The 23,656-nt window shown below is 38.0% G+C and overlaps 2 protein-coding genes across 2 annotated transcripts in view; one reads left to right on the forward strand and one right to left on the reverse strand.

Moving 5' to 3' along the window:
• LOC143904600 (zwei Ig domain protein zig-8) overlaps nucleotides 1-23,656 on the forward strand; it is a 177,406-nt gene that overhangs the window by 65,484 nt on the left and 88,266 nt on the right. The gene's annotated exons all lie outside the window — the stretch shown is intronic.
• On the reverse strand, nucleotides 9,177-13,969 carry LOC143904579 (uncharacterized). The gene is made up of 2 exons (XM_077419381.1): nucleotides 12,608-13,969; nucleotides 9,177-9,278 (listed from the first exon to the last, which is right to left on the reverse strand). Exons 1-2 carry the CDS (start codon nucleotides 13,967-13,969, stop codon nucleotides 9,177-9,179), a joined length of 1,464 nt encoding a protein of 487 aa, XP_077275507.1.

The raw sequence follows: 23,656 nt of genomic DNA on the forward strand, positions 1-23,656 counted from the left end.
ACCTGGTCCAGCGATCCCGAGAATTTCTGCCCGGCGTGGAAGAAAGAAGGGCCGCAGCTCTCCGAACTTTTCGCTCATCGCGTATTCCAGTCAGCACTTTCGAAAGACAGAGTAACGTCCAATCCGACGGTGAAACTGGGTCAACATTTGCTCGGTGATCTGAGAAAACGGCGAAATACACGCGCGCGGCCCCGTCAGGCGAGCAAGAAGCATCCGCCTCCGCAGAATTTCATCCGACGCAAGAGCGATTCGAAAGTTTTCCCTCTCCCATACCTATTCGCCGAGTGCCCCATCGCGTCGAGAGGCAATCGTTTGTCTTGGATAATGGCGAGCAAAAAGGTTCGGAGGCTTCGCAATGGTGCTTATTAATTCCTTGGCCAAGCTGACTGCAGAACTAGTTGGCGAATCACGAGCTGGCTTCTCGATTGTGATCCGTTTGAGTTCCGATTATTAGCGAGGCGTGTAAATTAGAGGAAAAACTTTGGAGAATCGCGAAAACATCTTCTCCGTTATATCAGAAAGATAAATGCGAATTTTATAAACGGTCTCGTAGTTCATTTTATGAAAATCAGAATCGATTTGCAAACATAATTTTGCTAATTTGTTAGTAGAATGTAAATCGTGATGGTAGCTGCCGTATATATGTCTGGCATAACTTCGATTAACGTATGTCACTGTTTCGTGAGGGGTATATGTTTCTGTAAATTAAACGTACTTGCAAAATTCACTAGAAGTACATGTATTTCAAACGGAACATGCAACGGCGCGAGTAGAGGGCATTGGGAAAAATCAAGTGGATCATATCTGTATTCAGTATTCGGGGAAATGGTAAAATTCGACGTGTACAATTTAGTACAACAATGGCTAGTGCCATTGATCGATATAGCACACGCGACCAATATCGTACCGTAAACTGCAATTCCGTCAGTATACTGAAATGATAAACCATAATGGAGCGATGCGATTTCATCTGCCCGTAACGAAAGCTGCTGTGTGCACGCTAAAATTGAAAACACGATCTGAAAAGATGAATTTAATTGAAATCTTATAAGGGCTTAAAGAAACGTCGATTGTAATGTATTTCTTTCAAAAATCCTTCTTTTATCGATCATAAATGAGGAGCTTTACAGCGAAAACTATATAAAACGCAGTATTTTTAGAATAGAATATCTTACTGATCAACAATGGATATATCCTATGGTCAGAATATAGAAAATATCGGAATATCTGTGGATCGATAAATCGACTATTTTACACATGCATTCTCGAATGTGCGCAGAAATCAATTAATAATAAAAATGACAGAATAAAATACATATCGTAAACCATGGGTAGTTTTGTAGTTTACCAACGATCGCGTGTAAACTTCTCTTTTCGTTTAAACAATATTAAAACTTTGCTCGATTGAGACTATGCGCAAGGAGATGCGGAAGAAACGTAACTCAAAACAAGCGCGCGAGTCAACATTTGCTCTGCGGTGCTGTAAAAGTAGAAAAATACATGTCCGCGATTCCAACTCGTCGCGGTATTGATCAATCGGGAAATTGTGCTGTATACCGCGTTTCGATCTGTGAAACGATAAACCATAATGGAGAAGCTCGTTTGTCGCGCACATGCTTGAGATTATGTATCTACGCTTTACTGCGGAATATTCCGAAGGCTTTCGTACATCTCTACGGATAATAGAAACTGGTTTTTTTTATACCAGCTTTAGTAGCTCTTGACTCCGCTGTGTGCGAATCCTTCCTCTCATCCAGCATCCCTCCGTCGAAATAAATTCGTGAAAAGCTAAAATGACTGTGTGCCACAAAATTATACTTGGAAAAAATAAAAGCAAATATATAATTAAATATTAAGTTGCGAGACTTAACATTATTTTTTAATTTTTGCTTTTGTATAGCAGTTATTTTAACTTAGAAAATATTAAGTATGATATGTATTGTAGAAAACAAAAATTAATTACTAGTGCTTTGAAAATTTAATTAAACAATTTTTTGGTTTTATATAAAAATTTAATTACATTCTACTTTTTTATAATTATAATTATTACAAAAGATTCTCAAAATGTATGATTATTTTAAAAAAATTTTTACGTTATTCGACTGTTGGAAACTTTTTCAGACTGCTTTTATATAGGCATGTTGAGAAATTTTAATACAGTTTTCATGCGAATCTTATAGAAACTTTAGAAACACAAGTTAGAAGGAATTTTTATTAAGGGAATGAGATATTCATTTTTATATACCACGTTATATAATGACACAATAAGGTTCAGTAATAACACATGGAATTTGTTAAAAAATTTGTTTTGAAATTACCATTTTATGCTTAAATTTAATTCATTTTGGGGAATAGCCAGCATTCTCTTCGTCGTCTTTTAAAACAGCGAGGAAGAACACGAGTAAACACATTTACTTTAACGTTCAAGCATTTACGTCGAAAGTTTTAAACATGCAAATAATTGGACCGTAAGGAACATACTATGGAATATTACAGTATGAACAAACAAAGTGCAGTAGAGAGATCCCGGCGTACGTCAATATGTGCGCGCACATGTGTATCTCTCGTACATATATTATCTCAATTTAAAACTTGGTTGCGTTACATTTAAAATCAACTATTATATAATCCCTTTATTTTGATAGAAAATTTATTTGCACATGATTTCTTTTTCGTTTATGTTACGAAAATTATCAACGCCGTGCCGTTGAAACAACAGATTTTTCTTAAATTAATCTCCGATTACGAGAAAGTGTACGAGTTCCGGGATACTATATGTACACAATTATCCAGAAGATGCCTGTTCCGCACGGCTACAGAGAGTCGCGCATAACGTGTTCTCGGCATAGCCTCATTTCTCCATATCGGATGGCGTTCACCCATTTTCTTTCTCCCTCTCGCTCTTTCTCTCTCTCTGGCGCGCGCGCGCTGCGGTTACGTGACAGTGCGTTGCAGTTTCCTGATAAGATCGCGACTAGCTACGCCGGATTAACAGTACAATCACCAGCAATGAAGACGATACTTGTCTCGCTTACTGCCACTTGTAATTTCTTTCCGGAGCTATCCGCGTGGAAGTTTGTAGACTTTACTTTATGTTAGACGTTGGAGAAGGAAACCGCGAGCTTCCTAAACTTTGCTAGATAATACAACGTTAATTAACTTCTCGTTTACCTACCCGACCGCTTAATGAAGCTGAACGTTCCTTATTGTTATCGTATATCTTCGATGTTTGTTGTTTGCTCGCTGTCACATATTAAGTTAGGTATTTTATTTAGAATTTTTTATACCTATAAATCTCACGCAAATAACACTTCCCGTAATATAAATAGATAACAAAGCGCTTGAGAAATTTTCGATATTAATATTAATAACTACCGCGATGTAATAGTAGTGACGATGGTGAAAGTATCGAAATGCCTGAAGAGATTAATAGGGTATAATGGTATTGAATTTCAACTTTATATATAAGAGGGATCCGATACTTGACAAATTCATAAGAGCTATTTAGGCTGGCATTAACATTAGCGTATGCATACGGACATTATTTTCTGGCTCAAAAAATTCTTTCGTGAGAGAGAATGAAGTGATTACGCGAAATCTGGCTTATCGGCTACGCTCCTTTACTTTCGTGCGAAAGTGGCTAAAATTAAGTACCTAAGGGGACCGTGGCTTAAACGAGATCTCCTCTCAAAGGATGGCTGACATTCTCGCGGAAAGAGAGAAGAACTTAAGGCATAACTAAAGAATGGACGGCGAAGGATAAGGGCGAACGGTTAAGTAAAAAAGTGGAATCCGCAGAAAGTTTAATTGCTTTTGAATATCGATGAGTGTTGTGAGGCGTCGTCTAATTTGGAAGTCAATTGATAGACGCGTTCCCATTGCGCGCCTCTCGTCCTGTCTCGTCTCACGCGCGATCTTATTTACTTCTCTTTCCTAAGCGAGAGGGAAACTCGCGGTAGTCGGGCATTAGCGTGATCGAATATCCGCAGACTGTCACCCAAGCGCATCGCCGCGATTGAACGGTAGGTAGAAGTAGAACGACGACGACGACGACGACGACGACGACGACGACGACGACGATCGAAGTCATTATCGGGAAAAGTTATCGCTCGTCGAACAATCCTTGGGCCATGCATTCGCGTCGCACTTATCGTTTTACGAACAGGACCTCGGCGTTATGTACCAGCATTACGCTCAGCACGTTCTTTCAAGATTGCTTAACGATATCACTGAGCTGACGATGCTTCCGGAATAATCAGCGTAATCGTCACTATTTTGATAAATATTTTTAACTGTTTCACACAGTAGAAACGTGTCGAATTAAACTTTTCTGACTTTAATCACAGGAGGAAACAATCTTTAGCCTGCAAAATCGATAGTATAAAAAAAAAAAAAAAACAGATTGCAGTTTATATAGGACGACATGTAACGAAAAGCATAGGGATAGGAATAGATTCGTTGTGGAATGCTAATGTGAAATGTAAGATTATAAGTAATAAAAAGTTTACATAAACGACTTCGTAAGAATCTCAATTATTAGATATATTTTTTATTTTAAATTGCATTCCGATATTCATTGCCAGTACTGAAGATCTATATTTTATGTTGCGTACAGATTTTCAGTACTGACAATGAATATCGGAACGCCTTAGTTTAAATTTAAGAAATCTTATATATATATTATTGATTATAAAAAAAACTATATAAAAAGGAATTAAAAGACGAATGAATCGATTTTTGCGAACGATATTACAGCCACAGGATATAAATACGCACTTCTCAATAAAATTAGAAAACTATTTTGAATCGGAATTATAAAAACAATTAAATATACAAATTCATTATCTCGCGGAAAATTATAGAGAGCTATTTTCAAAAAAGCATTAAGATGTAAAGTCTCAGCTTTCAAATCTCGTTGAGTTTTCCATCAACGATGCTTGTGGTTCTCAAATAGCGTCATTTTCAAGTTAAATTGATAAAAACATGAATTTCGAAATTACGCACATCAGAGTTGAAAAAAGATTGTTTCCAACTTTAGATTTTCTGAAAACTTAGTCTTCTCTTCAAAATACTTTTCTAGATATTCAGCTATGATGTTTTTTCGCCGAGTTATCACGATTTGAAAATATACTGATCGAATAATCAACTTGGAAATGACACTATTTTGAACAGAAGCATTATCAAAGAAAAAGCTTGATGAAATTAGAAAGCTTGATTTTTTAAGATTTTAAACCGGTTACTGAAAATCAGTTTGCAGTTGTTTTTTTTCGCAAATTTTTGTCACTGATTTGAAGAGACTTCGATTTTTATAAAGAATGTGAAATTCTTTATAAAGTTTATCAAGAACTGCAGAACTATGGAAAGTGCTATACTAGGACTCTTAGTATTTTTTGAAATTTGTATTATAGAATGTCGTGCCAACTTCATAGACGATTCTTTAATTTTGTCGTTGAATAGCATATTAAATTCATGCGAGTTGCGGGATTATACCTACCAGCAAAATGCTTAATGCATGCAACAAAGGCGAGCTGAATCTTCCGATGGAAATCACGTCGCAAACATCCGGCATATCGCGCGTTCGCACGTGGTACGCGCGCGAACTCGCGAGCGTCGGTGCGCGGCGCGGCGCGGCGTACGTGCGCGGCCGCGCGTGGAATTCTTTATCCTCGCTTCGTACGGACGTTCATGACTTCTATGGGATGTCGCGTCGCCGTGCTATTTTGTCGGATATTAATGGAAGTCGCGTTGATAAATGGGAGAACACGCGAAAAGACAGGGAAGACACTCTCCGGACTCTCTCTTCGTTCGGCGAATGACGCCTCCGGGCTTTAAAGAGAAAAGCCAGATTCAGACTACCGCGTGTATGGGATGATCAACGGCGTCTACCTAACGATAGATGGATGATATTTTCAGCGCGCGTCTGACATTGAATACGGCGTTTGAATACGCCATAGAAGTTACTTGAAATTCTATATATGAGAATTATTAGCGATTTTATTTAACGACTTTTATATATATTTATTCATTACTTTGTTATTAAAAATTACGATACATATTTGTTGAACGTACTGTCCCATGTATTCGCATATGTATTCATTTTTTATAAAAGTTCTGATACAATGAGAGACACGTACGTGTGTGTAACTCGACGTTCTCCATTTTTGAAAATTTCTCGAACATGATTGGATTTTTTAAAAGCGCGGTGCGTCCCGCAGTATCGGGCAGTGGCAATGCGACGTTCACTTAAAAAAAGGTCACAAGGTTTACGCGTTTGACATTGCGATTACGTAACGAAGTTGTCGCATACGTGGTACGACGAGCTCTTAATGCCAGGCACGTTGTGAGCTGTGCGCGCAAAAAGGATTAAGCTCGACTACCGCAAGGCTTTATTAGCCTCGCGCATGTGAAACGTTCATCTGTAAGTGCAATAGACGCATAATATACGATGGGTCAGGGTTTGCAATACCGAGACCACGTGTGTTCTCATTGGTCTCAGCCGCAATTACAACCTGCCAATCAGCCGGACAAATGTATTCGCCGGCCTAACCGCGTTTAGAGACCATGCCGCTATCATGAGTATTGCTGTGCCTTATAGCCTGTCACACACGCTTAACTAACGACGTATAGTTCTCTATCTCCCGAATAGCGTATGGTTAAAGTATTTATGAGGAAGACATTGAATGGTTGTGACAGTCGTGATGGAAATTTCATCTTAATATCTGTCCACATAATAATTTGTTTGCAGCGCAGTTTCTTATATAATTTTGACTTGAGTAAAATTATCGTACCAGCTTAATTTCGATTTAGATAGACGCGAAATATTCGGTTAAAGACATCTTTGAGTGAATTATTAGAAACTGAATGAATCGTTAATAATGCGGCCAGCAAATAGAATCGGCGACTTTAATTATCGCGCGGAAATTACTTCGCCATTGCTAACGTTATAGCATTAATACAGTCCGCAGCGTATCGTAATTGCAATACGCTTATACATACAAAAGCTCGATGTAAACTGCCTCGAATTCACGGGTAAAGCACAGCCGTCAGATTTTGTGCAATTTGCACAAAATCAGTATGTCCAATTATTATATAAATTTTTCAATAGTTGCAGCACGTAATCCAATTATGTAAACATTGCAACATCCATAAATTTACACGAATTTCAATTGCATCGGTCATATTTTATAGTCTCGTTAAATCACACAGTTATACGAGCATCGTTTTCAACATCGCGTTATTAAAAAAAAAATGGATGAAATAATTCAATATTCCGTTATTATCCACTCTCGTTGTTATCCGGCTGTCGTATTAATCAAAGGATACGTATGCATTCGATTGCTCATGGTAATGTCGAATTGCTCGCTATTTCTAACAGATTATTGGCATTAATTATTAGTTCATGACATTTCAAACAATCTACTGGAGAAACTATTAATCACGTTGTCGATTTTTAATGAATGGATTAAAATAAACCGCTAAACCAATAAAACGTGAATTTTTTTAAATTCTATTGGCAATCAGAGGATTAATGTGATGAATAAAGACTGTGCTCGTTTTCCTCGGATGTTTGTCAGTAAACGTCTAATGAGCATCGTGCGGAATACGACAAAAGGTGCAAAATAATGAACACTGATACGATATCATTGTTGTCCAAACAACGGATACGCCTGTCGTATCGGGGGATCGAGAATGTTAGGCATACAGTATTCCGTGGATATTAATTGGGGAGTTGGAATTAATTTCTCCCCTATTACGAACCGTCGGAAAACTTGATTAGTATTCCCCAACGAACGGCGCCGACACGCTGACGGCGGGTTTCGGCGAATAGTTGGGAATCGAAGTAGATATAGGGTCGCCATTCGCCATGCTATCCGTACCAAGTCGTTCATCGGCCCACGTGAATTCCTTTTCAACTTCCGTTTGTTACGGGTCGCGAGTAAATGACATGCACGAATAATTTCGCAAAACTGCTTCTATACATTCAGACAAGTAGGAAATTATATCTAAAATGGCGCATTTAATAGCTAAGCTTATTTTTTGCTTTAATTAAACACGATAAGGTATAGAATCTCAATCATTTTCGGTTTTTGAGCATCGTCATCGTTTTGCGAGGAAAGTTCAAATTTGCTGATCGAGACATATATAATTGTAACGTTGTTTACATTATAAAGAGATGTATAAAGGTTTATTAAAATATACGTTGAACGTGTCGTACGTCAATTAATATTTTTATTTAAAAACAAAAATGCAAAATAAAGTACACATACACACATATCAGATTATTTAAACTTTACACACTCGAGATGCGATAGGATTATATTCTCTTCTTAACTCTATCGGCGAGTTCGCGAAATTCTTGATTAACGGCGAGCAGTGAACCGGTCGAGTTCGAGCATCGGTCGAACGAAGGAAGCTCTTTCCCCTTGATCGAGGATCGCGACGTGAATCTACCGCCAATAATTCCAACACGCCATACGTTTTTCCTTTTCTAGACGAAAGCATCAATCGCAACGAAATAAATCGCGAAAAGTTGTGGGCTGTCTTGGCTACGTGGGGCACGAACGGTCCGGCGCTGGTCCGAGTTGAAGTTATCCGCGGCTATCAGTCCGAAAGAATTTTCACAGTCGCGTCGTGTCTTGCGCCCCAGGGACTGCCTTCTTCGAATCAAACTTCGACACCCGAGACGCCATTAGTACCCAACGAGTCTGCAAGTTTTCTCGCTCTGTCGACGTAGTCGAGGTTAAAGGAACGAGGAGAAGGGCTGCTGTGTGGCCTTTTCTCCCATTCTTTCCGAGGCTTTTCGGGAGTTAAAGAGGTGATCCCGCGCTACGCGCCCTCCCATTTCTTGCTGCCGGGCTTTCGAAGACCGTGCTACATACATTTGAGCAGTATTTCACGTGTTAACACAGAACCGAGAATTTTCTCCAATAATCCAGGATAATTGGACCTCTTAAAAAGAAAAGTCGACGTTGAATTTAATTTAAAAAAATTCACGCAATACTGTTAGGTACATTGCTTGGAGTCAGAAAATATTTCATTCGATTTAATTTTGAATTACGTCATATAGTTGAATAGGCGCGACACGCGCGATTTAAAAATCTAACGAGCTATTCTTTCAATTAAATGCATTTTTTCAAATGCGTTAAATATAGTTGGAAGCTCTATAAGATACAATGTTACTTCTCGGTACAAGCATCTTTCAACGTATCAGCAGTCGATTGACAGACCACTCTCGAACGTTTCTCGACGCGAACATCGCTGCGGTATCCACCAGCGCGCTATCAATCAATCGACGGACATCCTCATACCAGTCCCGAATTTGCGGGCCGGCGTTCAAGGATCATCGGGGCGTCTGTGATCCCTTAGAGTGCGCGCCGTCCTCTCGTCAAATCCTGTCAGCGTACAGGATTCTGTACACGTTCACCTCAGTCTCTTCCACTCGAGCATCACGAATGGGTGTAACTGCGGAGCCGATCGTCCTGAATAGGCTTTCTCGCCAATCGAATCCATACCTCTACTGGCGACCGCCGGGTTCTTGACGCCAATGAAGGAAGGAAGGAAGGATGGAAGAGAAGTAGCTTGTGAGCCGGCTGATGAAATTGAACACGGAAAGCACCGAAGACGTTTCCCTCGGAACGGCTGATGCCGAGCGAACCGGGGAGAATGTACGAGGATGAGGTAGGCGAGGTGTCATCCGAGGAACAGATCGAAATACGCAGAGAGAAGCTGGGGCGACGCAGACGGAGGAGATGTAAATGGCACGCTTCATTAACGTGAGTTACCGTCGCATCCATTATTCGCGGTAACCAGACTGACAAGCGCGATTCCGCCCTGTCCAGAGTATATTACCGTGCGGAAGGAGAGGACGGGATTCTCTCGTGCGCGTTACTTCTCGGACAGGAAGAGGACCGACGCCGACGGCGGTCAAATTGGAGTGAATTCCGTCATCGTTACCGAAACCGCCGTCGCCGTCGCCGTCGCCGTCGCCGTACGCTGCGGGCGTCGTCTTGGAAAAACGTTTCGCGTGGAAGCGGCGCGTAATCGCGCGATATCAGTAGAATAATGATCGCTCAGATCAGAATTCGAAAGGATTCTGCATGGCAAAGTGAGAGAGGACGATAGATCACGCGATCGAGGGCGAGGGTGCGCGCGACCGTTTCGCATACCCGGTCGGAGATTCCACGTTTCGGTGATTAAGATTTTCTTATTACCCGACGAGTGCGTCGTATGGCGCCGGCAGTTATAAGGTAGTGTCGCATTTTATTCCGCGTATCTGCTGCTGAATGGGGATATGATCGAGAGGCAGTCACGATACGCAAGCGGAATGATCGATCGACTGCAATGAAATCAGGAGTGATGGGGGTTCAGTAAAAGTTTTTTCGCGGTGATAAAAAACCGTACAAAATTACCTTTTTAAAAAAAAGGTAAAAAAAGGCGCCAAGTACACGTATAGTAGTGTATATGTTGTTACCTAAAAAAAAAAAAGAAAGTGGTAGTATTATACCTCGAAAAAACCTAAGTAACAAGTGGTAGATCTTTATATCTCGAAAAATCTCGAAAAAATCTAAGCAGTAGTATTTTTATTTCCGAAAAATTATAACCCAAGTGATACACGTCACAAAATTATGTTACCTTATCAAAAAGAAGAGTCGCGCTTCAAGTGATCTATTACAATTACAAAAAAGAAATGATATCTCTTTAAGTTAGAGCGCCAATTACAGAGAGAACATGTATATTGCCTCAAAAAATAATTGTTGCACTACATTGAAAAATCTTTACATTGTGTCAATTAGAAAAGAATGTATAATAACAATTTTAAAAGATTAAAAAATTTTATTTAAATTTAACAAGGGAATACAAGATATTTAAATACAAAGTTATTTACATGTGTATTTTTTAATGGCCACAAAGAATTACAGAAGTAACAGTACAAAATAAAAATATTTTATTAAAATACATAAATTTTTCTTGTAAAAAAACTTGGCGCTGCTAGACCTCGAAATTTTAAATAAATAAATAAACTTATTCTATACTTAATTATAAGCCGCATTATCCGCCGTCCGCGTAGTCACGCACACCCATATCACTCACTCCCACATCCACGCTGATAATCATTTAATATTACTCCCATTGTATTCTTCTCTGAATTATTTTTATTTATTGTTGTTTTTATTTATTTAAAAGGTCTAGCAGCGCCAAGTTTTTTTACAAGAAAAATTTATGTATTTTAATAAAATATTTTTATTTTGTACTGTTACTTCTGTAATTCTTTGTGGCCATTAAAAAATACACATGTAAATAACTTTGTATTTAAATATCTTGTATTCCCTTGTTAAATTTAAATAAAATTTTTTAATCTTTTAAAATTGTTATTATACATTCTTTTCTAATTGACACAATGTAAAGATTTTTCAATGTAGTGCAACAATTATTTTTTGAGGCAATCGTTCTCTCTGTAATTGGCGCTCTAACTTAAAGAGATATCATTTCTTTTTTGTAATTGTAATAGATCACTTGAAGCGCGACTCTTCTTTTTGATAAGGTAACATAATTTTGTGACGTGTATCACTTGGGTTATAATTTTTCGGAAATAAAAATACTACTGCTTAGATTTTTTCGAGATTTTTCGAGATATAAAGATCTACCACTTGTTACTTAGGTTTTTTCGAGGTATAATACTACCACTTTCTTTTTTTTTTTAGGTAACAACATATACACTACTATACGTGTACTTGGCGCCTTTTTTTACCTTTTTTTTAAAAAGGTAATTTTGTACGGATATCACGCCTTTTTGTAGTGTTACGCAACTTAATCTTATAAACAATATATCTTAAAATTTCATAAACCGTATATAATACAAGGTATGAAGCTAAAAGTGTTACGGACTATTATTTCTAAAGAAAACAACAATTTAATATTTTGCTCAGTTTTTTAAAAATAATAATCTGTAACCCTTTTAATTGTACACCTTGTATATATTTTTCAATTTCAACATAAAACATAATCGCAATAAAGCATGATTAATGTTAATAAGTCGTTAACTGTAAAATTCTTTATTTATTTTTATTTGCGTGTCTTACTGAATGTTGTTCGCAACTGTATATGTACCGATATCTTCAGGTATCGATATTTTTGATAATTATTTTTACGTCAGACATAATTTTAATTCATCCAATTTTTATTATGTCTAAACATAATTTTTGTCCAATTTTTATTATGTCTAGACATAATTTTAATTCAGCGATTTTTATTATGTCATGACATAATTTTAATTCTGCCGCTAGGGAAATTTTAAGTCGATTTTTATGAATCAAGCTTGAATTCAATGTTTAGGTGTCCCAGGTTGCTGATGACGAGGTCCACATAGCGCGCTCTATAGTTTTCGGTGTCCAGGTGTATTAATACCTTGAACTTGATGGCCACGTGTTCCAAGTTGCCGATGACGAGGTCCACATAGTGCGCTTCGTAGTTTTCGGTGTCTACATGTATTAATACCTCGAATTCGATATCTACGTGTCCTACATTGGGTGTGTTCAGCCGATACTTTGCTAGCCTAGCAATCGTGAGCAGTCGCTCGTTTTCGCTCGTTTCCTCTTTTTTGACTTACTGGATACCACTCCACAGAGTACATATAGCAACACACTTTTCCAAACAGACTACCTTTATTCAATAGAGCCATCATTTTCTTCACCTTAAGATGAAATACCCTTGCTATAATGTCGTGTCGATCGTGAGTTTTTTGCCCAGGCAATAATGCATCTGTTATATCCTTCCACTTTGGATTACAGGTAAAAGTGATAAACAAATCAGGACGGCCGTGGTAGCGAACGTATGTCATTGCGTCTTGTGTCCGCTCATGCATGTAGCGAGGTCCTCCAGTGAAAGATGACGGAAGCACCACCATTTTACCCAGCTGAGAAACGTCAGCATCCTGCCTTCCCACGGCATCCCTCAGGTGAATGTAGCTTTCTGCCCTAAGCTGCGCCTGGTTGTTCCTAATATAGTTCAACCTTTCTGTCTCTATTTTGGCGTACATGTCAACCAGAAACTGACTAAAAAGAGAACGGAAGTACACTAAGTGGTTAACTTCCCCTTCTCTAATCATAATTCGATATGAGTAAAAGCTCGCTGCGGAAACTAAATTCTTATGTTGCAACTTGGTCTGATGGTCTCGCTGAGGAATGGCAATCGAGTATCCATCCTCGCCACGGCAAAACATGAGCGGGTACTGCAAGGCGTCGTACGACCGGTGGACCTCGCTGATGCGCCGCAGTTTGTTATCGTGGCTCTGCAGCACGATGTCTCGCTTGTTGAATTCCTGACCCACAATCACCAGAGCTACCTCATTTGCTATTGGTGCGTTAAAGCAACCTCTATGAGCGTCATCTGGTTTTCTGTCTGCATGGATAACAACTTCAAACTTTTTGCAATTTGGAGATACCTTATCCAAAGTGGTTTTCAGGTCCTTTATATAGGTGTTGACGTCATGTAGCATTCTCTGTAGTTCTTTGACTAATCCCTGTTTGACATCTGAAAAATTGCTACATCTTAAACGCACTTCCCTGTCATCCTCTCCCACAAAATAAATTTGAAGAAATTGAGCTTCCTGTTCAGGTAATGGCAGCAGACTTCCTACCAAGTGATATACCTGCCCCTGAACTTTAAAGGTCGGTATAAAGCCATCTTGTAGAACCTGCTTACCGCCGAATGATGTCATACTAAAGCAACCATTGTACTTTCTAATATTGTTCATAAAGTGAACGTGCTCTGGATGTCTGCCCATTACCAAACTATATAGAGGCTCGGGCAGAGGTTCTAAGGGTGCAAGTTGCACCTTTCCAGCGCTGCAACACATGCCAGGGGATTCTTCCTGCCATTTAAGAGCATTGCAATATTTGCACTTGTGACTCATGGTTCCCAAAGCTATAGTGCTCTCTGTCTCATAAGCCACGTCTGGATCATATGCCATACCTGAATGAGCTTTAACCGTCCACGGAAGTATTCGCCTTTCTACTCTTCTTCCAGGATTACTTTGTTCATATCGAGACTCTGCCTCTCTGTGCACCTCAGGATTATTTTTTTGGTACCTAGTCACTGCTGTTCTGTGCATTTCTGGATTTTTTTGTTGGTACCTAGTCACTGCTATTCTGTGCATTTCTGGATTTTTTTGTTGGTACCTAGTCACTGCTGTTCTGTGCATTTCTGGATTTTTTTGTTGATACCTAGTCACTGCTGTTCTGTGCATTTCTGGATTTTTTTGTTGGTACCTAGTCACTGCTGTTCTGTGCATTTCTGGATTTTTTTGTTGATACCTAGTCACTGCTGTTCTGTGCATTTCTGGATTTTTTTGTTGGTACCTAGTCACTGCTGTTCTGTGCATTTCTGGATTTTTTTGTTGGTACCTAGTCACTGCTGTTCTGTGCATTTCTGGATTTTTTTGTTGATACCTAGTCACTGCTGTTCTGTGCATTTCTGGATTTTTTTGTTGGTACCTAGTCACTGCTGTTCTGTGCATTTCTGGATTTTTTTGTTGGTACCTAGTCACTGCTGTTCTGTGCATTTCTGGATTTTTTTGTTGATACCTAGTCACTGCTGTTCTGTGCATTTCTGGATTTTTTTGTTGATACCTAGTCACCGCTGTTCTGTGCATTTCTGGATTTTTTTGTTGGTACCTAGTCACTGCTGTTCTGTGCACCTCAGGGTTATTCTGTGCATATTTTTTGGACGCATTTATAAGTTGCTTCCTCCTTTTGACATTAGTGTATCTCTTTCGTCGTTTTACATGAGCCTCATTAGGAATAGGAATAAGTATATGCTTTGAGAGGTGTGAGTTTGAGTCAGGCTGAGAGAAGGACGGTTTGTTGTTCTCTTCATCAGGTTTACGTTGTTCGTACGCATCAAAATGTCCCTTAGAAATATCTTGTGTGAAACGTATTCTCCTAACAGGGTTACCTTCCTCACCGAAACTCTCATAGAGCTTACCATTACGGTAAACCTCAAAAACAAACCCGAAAAGTTGCCCAGCCGCCACCAACTCGCATAAACCACCATAAGTAAAGGGTTTCGACATTTCATCGAGATACTCGCTAGAACTATTGTAATTGTTCCCCAAGCTGTCGTGGGACATAATTGAAAATTCCTCCCAATTATCCACCACATGACTCACGATTATCTCACGCACATCCCTCGCCATTAACTGTGTGTTATACATGAGATAGGAGAGGGCCCGGAAAAGGCAAGCTCCATCCCCTATAATGGGGACAATAGTGTAAGGTACCATCTCCCCATTAACATTTAAAAAATCGATTGCCATCCCGATTTAATTAAAAGTGACAAAGCGCTCTCAAAAATTAAATAATTAAAAGTGACAAAAGCGCTCTCAAAAATTAAATTATTTTTCCTTAAATCTATATCTATAAAGAAAAGATATTTAACGGCAGGAAAAGGGTCAATAAATCTAAATCGATACTATTGCCTTTCCTTCTTTATTAGAAACTAACTAATTACCTGATTAACTGCAAACACGAAATTAACGTAAAAGATACTTTACAGTTTTCTCCTTCTCTCTCTTTCTCTTTCTCTTTCTCCCTCTCTCTCTCTCTCTCTCTCTCTCTCTCTCTCTCTCTCTGTCTTTCTCTCTTTCTTTTTCTGTCTGTCTAAATTAAACAGATAACGATTATTAAAACATAATAATTTCAGGAATGTAAATATTATGTTAAGCTATGACAACAATTCTAATAATTAAATATAGTATGTTGAATCATAATATTTACATAAATAAAAATTCACAAACGAAATACCCTCTAGGTGCACCAACCAGCAATGGCTAGGTATCAACAAAATAACCTTCTTATTAAAACGTAATAATTTCATGATTTTCAATATTATGTTGTTATGATAGTAAGTTACTGAATTAAATATAGTATGTTGAAACATAATAATTAAAGGAATAGAAATTCACAAATTAATCTATCTATATCTATATCCAGTTTCATTGCTTAAAATAATACAGATAATAATTTATGATTTCTTTAAAGTAAATTTTAAAATATATGTTATATTTATTTTATCGGTTTAGATTTATTGGCCCTTTTCCTGCCGTTAAATATCTTTGCTTTATAGATATAGATTTTTAAAAAAGTAATTTAAAAAAAAAAGTAATAACTCTTTCTCTCTCTCTCTCTCTGTTTATTTTTCTCTCTCTTTCTTTCTTTCATTAATTTTATTAATTATGCAAATCTATCTCAAATAAATATATTTTACTCTTTATTAAATGTATGCTTTTTTAATGGTTAACATTAATAAAAATGTCCCAAATTATTTAAGTTTTCATCTTTTAAATTTACCACGTATATAACTTTACCTGTTTAAAAAATTTTTCTCTTCGTCTTTCTCTTCTTCAAAAAATACAGTTCCTCTAATAGTTTTACTTTAAAAAATTATCTTTCAATCTCACTTTCGAATAATTTATTTCTTCTTCCTTCCTTCCAATTCGACTCTCAATATCTTTAAAGAATAAAGAAAACTATATAAAGGCTATAATAAACGTTCATACATACACACAAACACACACACACACTCTCTCTCTCTCTCTTTTTCTCTCTCTAACATTAATTACGTTTTTTTTATAAATTTCCTGTCTTTCAAAACATATTACCACTTACTCTGTTCTCTCCCTTCCTTTCGTCTTCTTCTTCTCCTTACAAAGACACTATCTCCCTCTCTTTCTCTCTCTCTCTCTCTCTCTCTCTCTCTCTCTCTCTCTCTCTCTCTCTCGAACTTTCTTCAGCAATGATTACGTTAAGTTTTTTAAATTTGTAGTGTTCGAGGCAAACCTCGCAAGATGATAAATATATTTGAAGCATGCCACATATAAAACAGAAGAATGAGTTATCAATTATTTCCATTTATATAAGTGAATACATTGCTTAATTAAATTCGAGATATTCAATTAAAAAGATTTTAAAGAAATGATATATTTTTATAAAATAAAATTTAATTTATTTAACTTTTGATATTAAATTTTTTTTCCTCAGAACTCTGGTGTAAATATTAAATTTTTTGAAATATTTTCTCCTGGAATTAATGTTGGACATATTGATCATTTTCTAAAATCAAAAAATATTTTCATAAAAAATAAAGTTTTTTCTGGACGTTGATGAGTCAGTCAGTCAGGACAGTCGTGAAAACACATTTTACCCCTTTTCACCCCCTTATTTCTTCAGTCAGTCAGGACAGTCATACTTTTGGTAAAAATTATTTGAAAAAATTTCGATACCGGCTTCCAAAAAATCGGTAACGAAAAATTATACATTTCACAGTACTCCTCGGAAAATAATTGAAAAAATTTTGATACCGGCTTCCAAAAGATCGGTAACGAAAAATTATACATTTCATAGTAGAAAAATTATACATTTCATAGTACTCCTCGGAAAATTCTATCCCTGTTTGATCTATAATTTGTTGAGATTTGATCAATTATTTTTCGAAAAATAGGAAAAATTAAAAAAATCGGTTTCCAGAAAATCGATAACAAAAAACTATACACATAGTGGCACTCCCCGGAAAATTCTACCCCTATTTCATATACTTTTGGTAAAAATTCGGTTCAGGGGTTTGGGCTGGGCGTTGATGAGTCAGTCAGTCAGTCAGTCAAAACAATCGTGAAAAAAACACATTTTACCTCTTTTCACCCCCTTAGGGGTGGAATTTCTAAAAATCCTTTCTTAGTGGATGCTTACGTCATGAGAGGAATACACCCTCCAAATTTCAAGTCTCTAGGTTCAGGGGTTTGGCCTGGGCGTTGATGAGTCAGTCAGTCAGTCAGTCAATCAGTCAGTCAGTCAGTCAGTCAGTCAGTCAGTCAGTCAGGACATCTTCCTTTATAGATATAGATTACCTAATTTACTTAAATAAAAATCTTCTTCCTGACCGATAAGTCAATCGACCTAATTTCGAAATACGCGCGCGATATCGAAACTGGCGATACCTGCGCCGCCAGCGGCGAAAAAGTGAAAGTGACGTTCTCTGTTTGTTACATGTATGTTATAATGAATGCGAGCGGTTGACGTAGAAGAAAGTATCTTAAAAATAAATTTTCACATTTGGACTTTGCGTCGCAATATCTCCGCTCGTAAGGCACGTAGCGGAATATTATGAGAGAAACCCCCCCCTAATTGGACCCCAAGCTATCGATCAAGCCTACTTAGAACTTGATCCGTTCACTCGTTATCGAGATCTCAACATCTCGGGTACTCGCAACCCGTCGCGTCGCGTAAAAGAGTCACGGTCGGTCTCGCTCCGCGTGTACTTGGCGCGAGACACTACCGTGTCTCTTGATATAATGGAAGAGCTCGTGAACAATTGAATTAGCTCATACAATCATTACGAAAACACGTAAAAACCGTTTATTATTATGTATTTTATTTTATTTGGTGTATATTTCCCTTGTTTGCGATTATTTTATCTATTACAATATTTCTCAATATTTCGTTGTATCTTAATATATGGGAAGAATGAAGCTCACAGAAATAACGATGCATAAAATATTTCGTTTATTCTATTATCTTCGCATCTATTATATATTATATACATTCTGCAAGGCTTGCGATTTGTATCAATGCGGAAAACGCAACGACATAGCACGGCATGAGTATTAACCAGCCCGGTTGAATTTACAGCTCCAGCTCGGCAATACAACACACACACGTTACGCGGCTATATTTAATAAAGACTTGCGCGCGCGTGAGCGCGCCGTTGTATTCCCAACTCCAAAGTTCCTATGATTAAGATTTTCATTAATCTTGTTATTCATCGGCGTGACACGTATCGTACTTCGCGTGCATTATAATAGCTTGATACAATGCCTGTGACATCAAACACAGACGCGATCTTTCATACCGTGCATAGCTCTCGCGAGCCGTAATGTCATATTACTTCGTCATAACGTCAACTTAGGCCAGGCATGCCGGCGTAATATCTATTTAAAATAAAAAGTATTAATTAGGCGAATACCAACGTGGAAAATAATATACTGTAGACGACGAAATGTGTGTTCCCGCGTCAAAAGCTTCGTATAAGTGCACTTATTTAACGGAGAATATACCGCTGTCGAGAGACATCCTGATCTCGATATTTGAAATATCTTCCGTCATTTCGTGGCATCCGAATGACAAAGTTCTGCCTAACATGCGTATGCGAATTTGTCCGATATTTCAAAAGTCTTACAGAAATATTAGATAGGACATTGTTATTCCGGCGCCGCGATTTGTCACCACCGTCGCTATACCGCCGTACTTTCGATAAGAATAAACGATATGTACTGTAGCTCGTAAATAAGTGAACCGCGGCTGACGCGTGAGAACTCGTGAGAAAAAGCCGCATGAAGACATAAATCGAGGAGTTATTACCTGATTTTCCGTACGACGAAATTCCTTACGGATTACTATTAGAACATTGATCACCATAAGATTTTTCTCCGATTCTATCGCGCTTTAGAGTGTTATACAGGTCCGGACTTTTTCTTGCCCGAAAATATCTACCGAGATAAGAGGCTGGGGACAAAGTTCGAGATCGTAAATCAGAAAACGGGTTGGTCAGTCGTGGTGCAGAGCTTCATTTCGTGTATGAGCGTGATTTATGCGGTCACCATATATACATACACACATTCATACATCAAATATACATACATATATATGTGTGTGTGTGTGTGTGTATATGTGTGTGTATATATATATATATATATTATATAGATATAGATATATGACAGGTGTTTGTGTGCGTATAGGCTGCACCACGGTCTTGAGCCGCCTTAGAAGCGATTTCTACCTGCCATTACATTAGGTATATATACTTATTTCGCGAATCAGACTACCGAAATTAACAACAATTTTTCACTACACAAGGATAAAAATTTCTATCGCAAGAAAATTAAAGAAAAAAATCAATGTTGCGACAATCGCGCGACGAGATTAAACGTTTACTAAGCTGCAAAGTAGCTCTGGTATCGATTTATCCTGCTCTCTTTAGATTTAATTAAAAATTTAGAACGGCAACTACGTTCAACGTGGGATAGCTTCGGAGTTAAATTTCCGCGAGCGTTTGCGCGAAATGTGGAAAGTGTCACGAACGCAACAATCACGCCGAAATGTCGACTCTCGGGCAAACTGGGTTCAAGCATTGAAGTGAATTTTTGTATTTTTTTTTTTTTTTTTTACGACGAATCCATTAAACAACCACGGACAGCCATTTCTGGATGGACTCGACAGCGCCGGGAGGGAAAGGCACGAAATGAAATTCTGATGCAATCGGGAGTGTGGAAAATCATAATGGAATTACATTACGGAACTATTAAACCGAAAGAGCGCCATCACTATCGGACGAAACGAAAAATGGACGTTCTTTATCAAATATTCCATATTTTAATCTCGACCGATTTACTTATTTCCATTATTAGCGCGATGGGTGGCCAGGATCGTAGTCACATTTTTTCGTAATTTTTTACACCCGAAGGTTTATATCTAATTATTCAACAATTTAATTACGATCGTAGAAGTGTTTTGGCGACATACTAGTTCGTTGACGCCAATATTTTGTTAGGTGTACGCATTTTATGTAAATATTTATGCAAATATTTATGCAAATATATGCCGTATTGTGTATTTTCTATATTATTCTGACGCTCGCTAGAGAGATTAAATTATGCACGTTCGAATGAGTTTCGTGACAGAGAGATTATTGTTGCAAGCATGGATTTTATTAAATAACGTCCACATAACATTTTGAAATGCTGATAACTCATGAATCGACCATGCGCATCATTATCGTTGTCCTACGTTTCTTCGTTCGTGAGAACGTTACTTTTGAATTCACATTTTATCGCGCAATGTGCACTTAATAAACTCGTAAACCGAATTACCATATTGTTCAAAGACGACCTTGTTATTTCGAGGATTAATAACAGCCGCCTCTCGCGCGAGAATTAACGCGCGCCATCATCGTTGTAATTAAACGAAACTGCGTCGCGCATCAACTGTGTCGGCTATGAATGCGTGAAATAAGAGCTACGCTTGGCTGCAGTATACTCGCCTTTCTCGGTGGTATCGAGCCAGCCCTTTTCTCATGGCGCGCACCCCGGTCTAATAGAATTCATTGGATTATGCATCGGAGGGCACTTAAATATAAGTGGTTAAACGAATTACTGCGCGGTACCCTTGGCCCACTCGAGCCCTTCTTCTCTTCTGTCCTTCACAATTCTGCACGAATATTATTATGCTAATCTATAAAGTTAAAACTTTTATGGCAGCCATGGTCGCGTAAACACTGCCAGCCGTTATTGCCCTCTGCGGCGTCAAGGGTGCTGAAACTTTAATTAGATTACGAATTAGCATGCACGCTTTATTCGACTTTTCGCAAGTACACTCCCCTCGTCTTGAAGTAGTATATATATCGTTGAGATATTTCGTCAGACAGTTGCTAACAATAAGATACATCATCAACGAGTAGCCAACGTATATCATAAACTGATTAAACCAATTTAATTGTATATTTTAATTTTATAAAAAATAATTAATTATTCTTTGTCCATTGAAAATGAATTTCTGTTCAACATTTAAAGCTGTTGTAAAATTTCAAAACGTGTTTTGCTCGCGGACGTGTAATTATTCGGGCACGGTTAAGAGGACGGGATGAAAAGGTCGGTGATTAGAAGCACGACACCGAGAAATGCATTCTTTTTACAACGAACTTTTTTATCTTTGTCATCTCGCTTTTCTACTGAGGATGAATTTTGTAGTACGTTTAATAATTCTGGCATCATGCTATAAATTCGTTGTCTCGTATAACGTTTCTGCGACATATATATCCATTAATTATCTCGGCATTCCGCTGCGAGTCATCAGTCGATAAATGACTGGGGTTTGCATTTTTAAATATGCATTTTTGCCACAGGGATGACTGATCCGCATAATCATCTGGGTTTAGCGTTCGAACTCACGGACCTAAGTTCAAACGAACCTTCACATACATTTATAGATGTACATACATACGTATATACATACGTTTTTGTGAGCGATAGGGCAATAAACATTTGTCGAATAAAGCAAGATACAATCTAGTTTAAAAATCATAAGAAGAATCAAAATAAGAATAAACTCCATATATGTATTTATATAGCCGAAGCTATTTTATATTTTTGTTTCTTAATTTAAAAAAGAGGATTTAATCAAATTGCAAGTAAACTTTTCCAAAATAAGTTTTATCTTACTCACAAACGAATTATATTAATTATGCAAAGAACGTTAATTTATATTGACAGTGATGAAATAACTATATTAATATATTTATATTTATATTATTATTTTTAATACAGTAATATATTATAGCATCACATTTTAGTGTCTTTACCATTTTAATGTTTTTTTTATATATGTGATGAGAAACTTTATATTGGTTTCACTTATTCGAGGTAATAAATAGTAATAATTTGCGCGAGTTACTAATCTGCAACTATAACTATATAATTATCATTTCCAACGTTCGTATACAATTTCGTACGTGGTGCGTTTCAATAATAAATTCCGAGATTTGCGAGTCCATTTTAAGCGGAATTATACATCATCCGCACGTTGTTTGACACGTTCGAAACGATGAGAAAAATGCCCGTTTGCAAATTCACTCATGGTTTGGCCCGATACCTTCATTAAACGGAAAAGCGAGAGCGCCGTAGAAGAAAAAAATTCACGGTAATGTTCGCAATTGCATTCACCCGATTAATCCAGGATATGCATATCGCTTAAATTTATTGAACGCGCGACAAATTTTGGCGAACAGATTTACGGATACTTCGCGAGTAAAAGGATCGGAGAAAGAGAAACGGAAAGAAGAGAAAATAGGGTCGCTAGACGAGCGAGACGCGACGCGACGCGATGAAGAAGAAGCGTTAAAATAAAAGAAAATAAAGAATGCGCATGACGGCGGGATAGTGGGACACGGTGTGACGAAGTCCGTCGCAATATCCTGCAACGAAAGCCAATAAATAAAGGACGGCTTGGCCGCGGAATTAAAACACATACATCACGATACTGGGGCTATGCGTCTCCGCGCGTGCCCGCACTTTCTAGTCTCGGCTGGCGCCTCGCCCATCTTTATCTCCCTTTCCTTTTTTTTATTCGATACTTGCACCTCGACGGGCCGATCTACGTGAGAGTTGAAATTAATCCCGGGCTCCACGGATTCTGATCGCGAAATAATTTTGCGATTGAGCCGCGGCCACGCGGCGATTTCCGGTCGTTACGATCGCTGAAAGGCGCGAACATGTTAGTGGAAACTTGGTTTTATTCTGGCTTTAAAAAGCTGCCCGATAACTCGCGGGTGTGTTTGAATGTCTCGACGCTCGCTCATCGCTTAGACGTAAAACGAAAGGTGACGGCTTGATCCGCGACACGGACGATCCGTCATTCGATGCGCATTATACATATTGAGATTTAAGCGCTTCGATGAGATGCAACCGAGCAGAGATATGGAAATTAGTTGGTGCGCGATTGCGAATGCAAAAACGTTAAACGCCCGCCGGCTCGGTGATAAATTTATCGAGCGGAATTTAATTGGCGCCGTTTCGTTAAACACTGCACTATCCACGAATATATTTTTCTTGCGG

This window comes from Temnothorax americanus, unplaced genomic scaffold (assembly GCF_048541705.1).
Source record: "Temnothorax americanus isolate GAGA-0224 unplaced genomic scaffold, ASM4854170v1 Scaffold54, whole genome shotgun sequence".
NCBI lineage: Eukaryota > Metazoa > Arthropoda > Insecta > Hymenoptera > Formicidae > Temnothorax > Temnothorax americanus.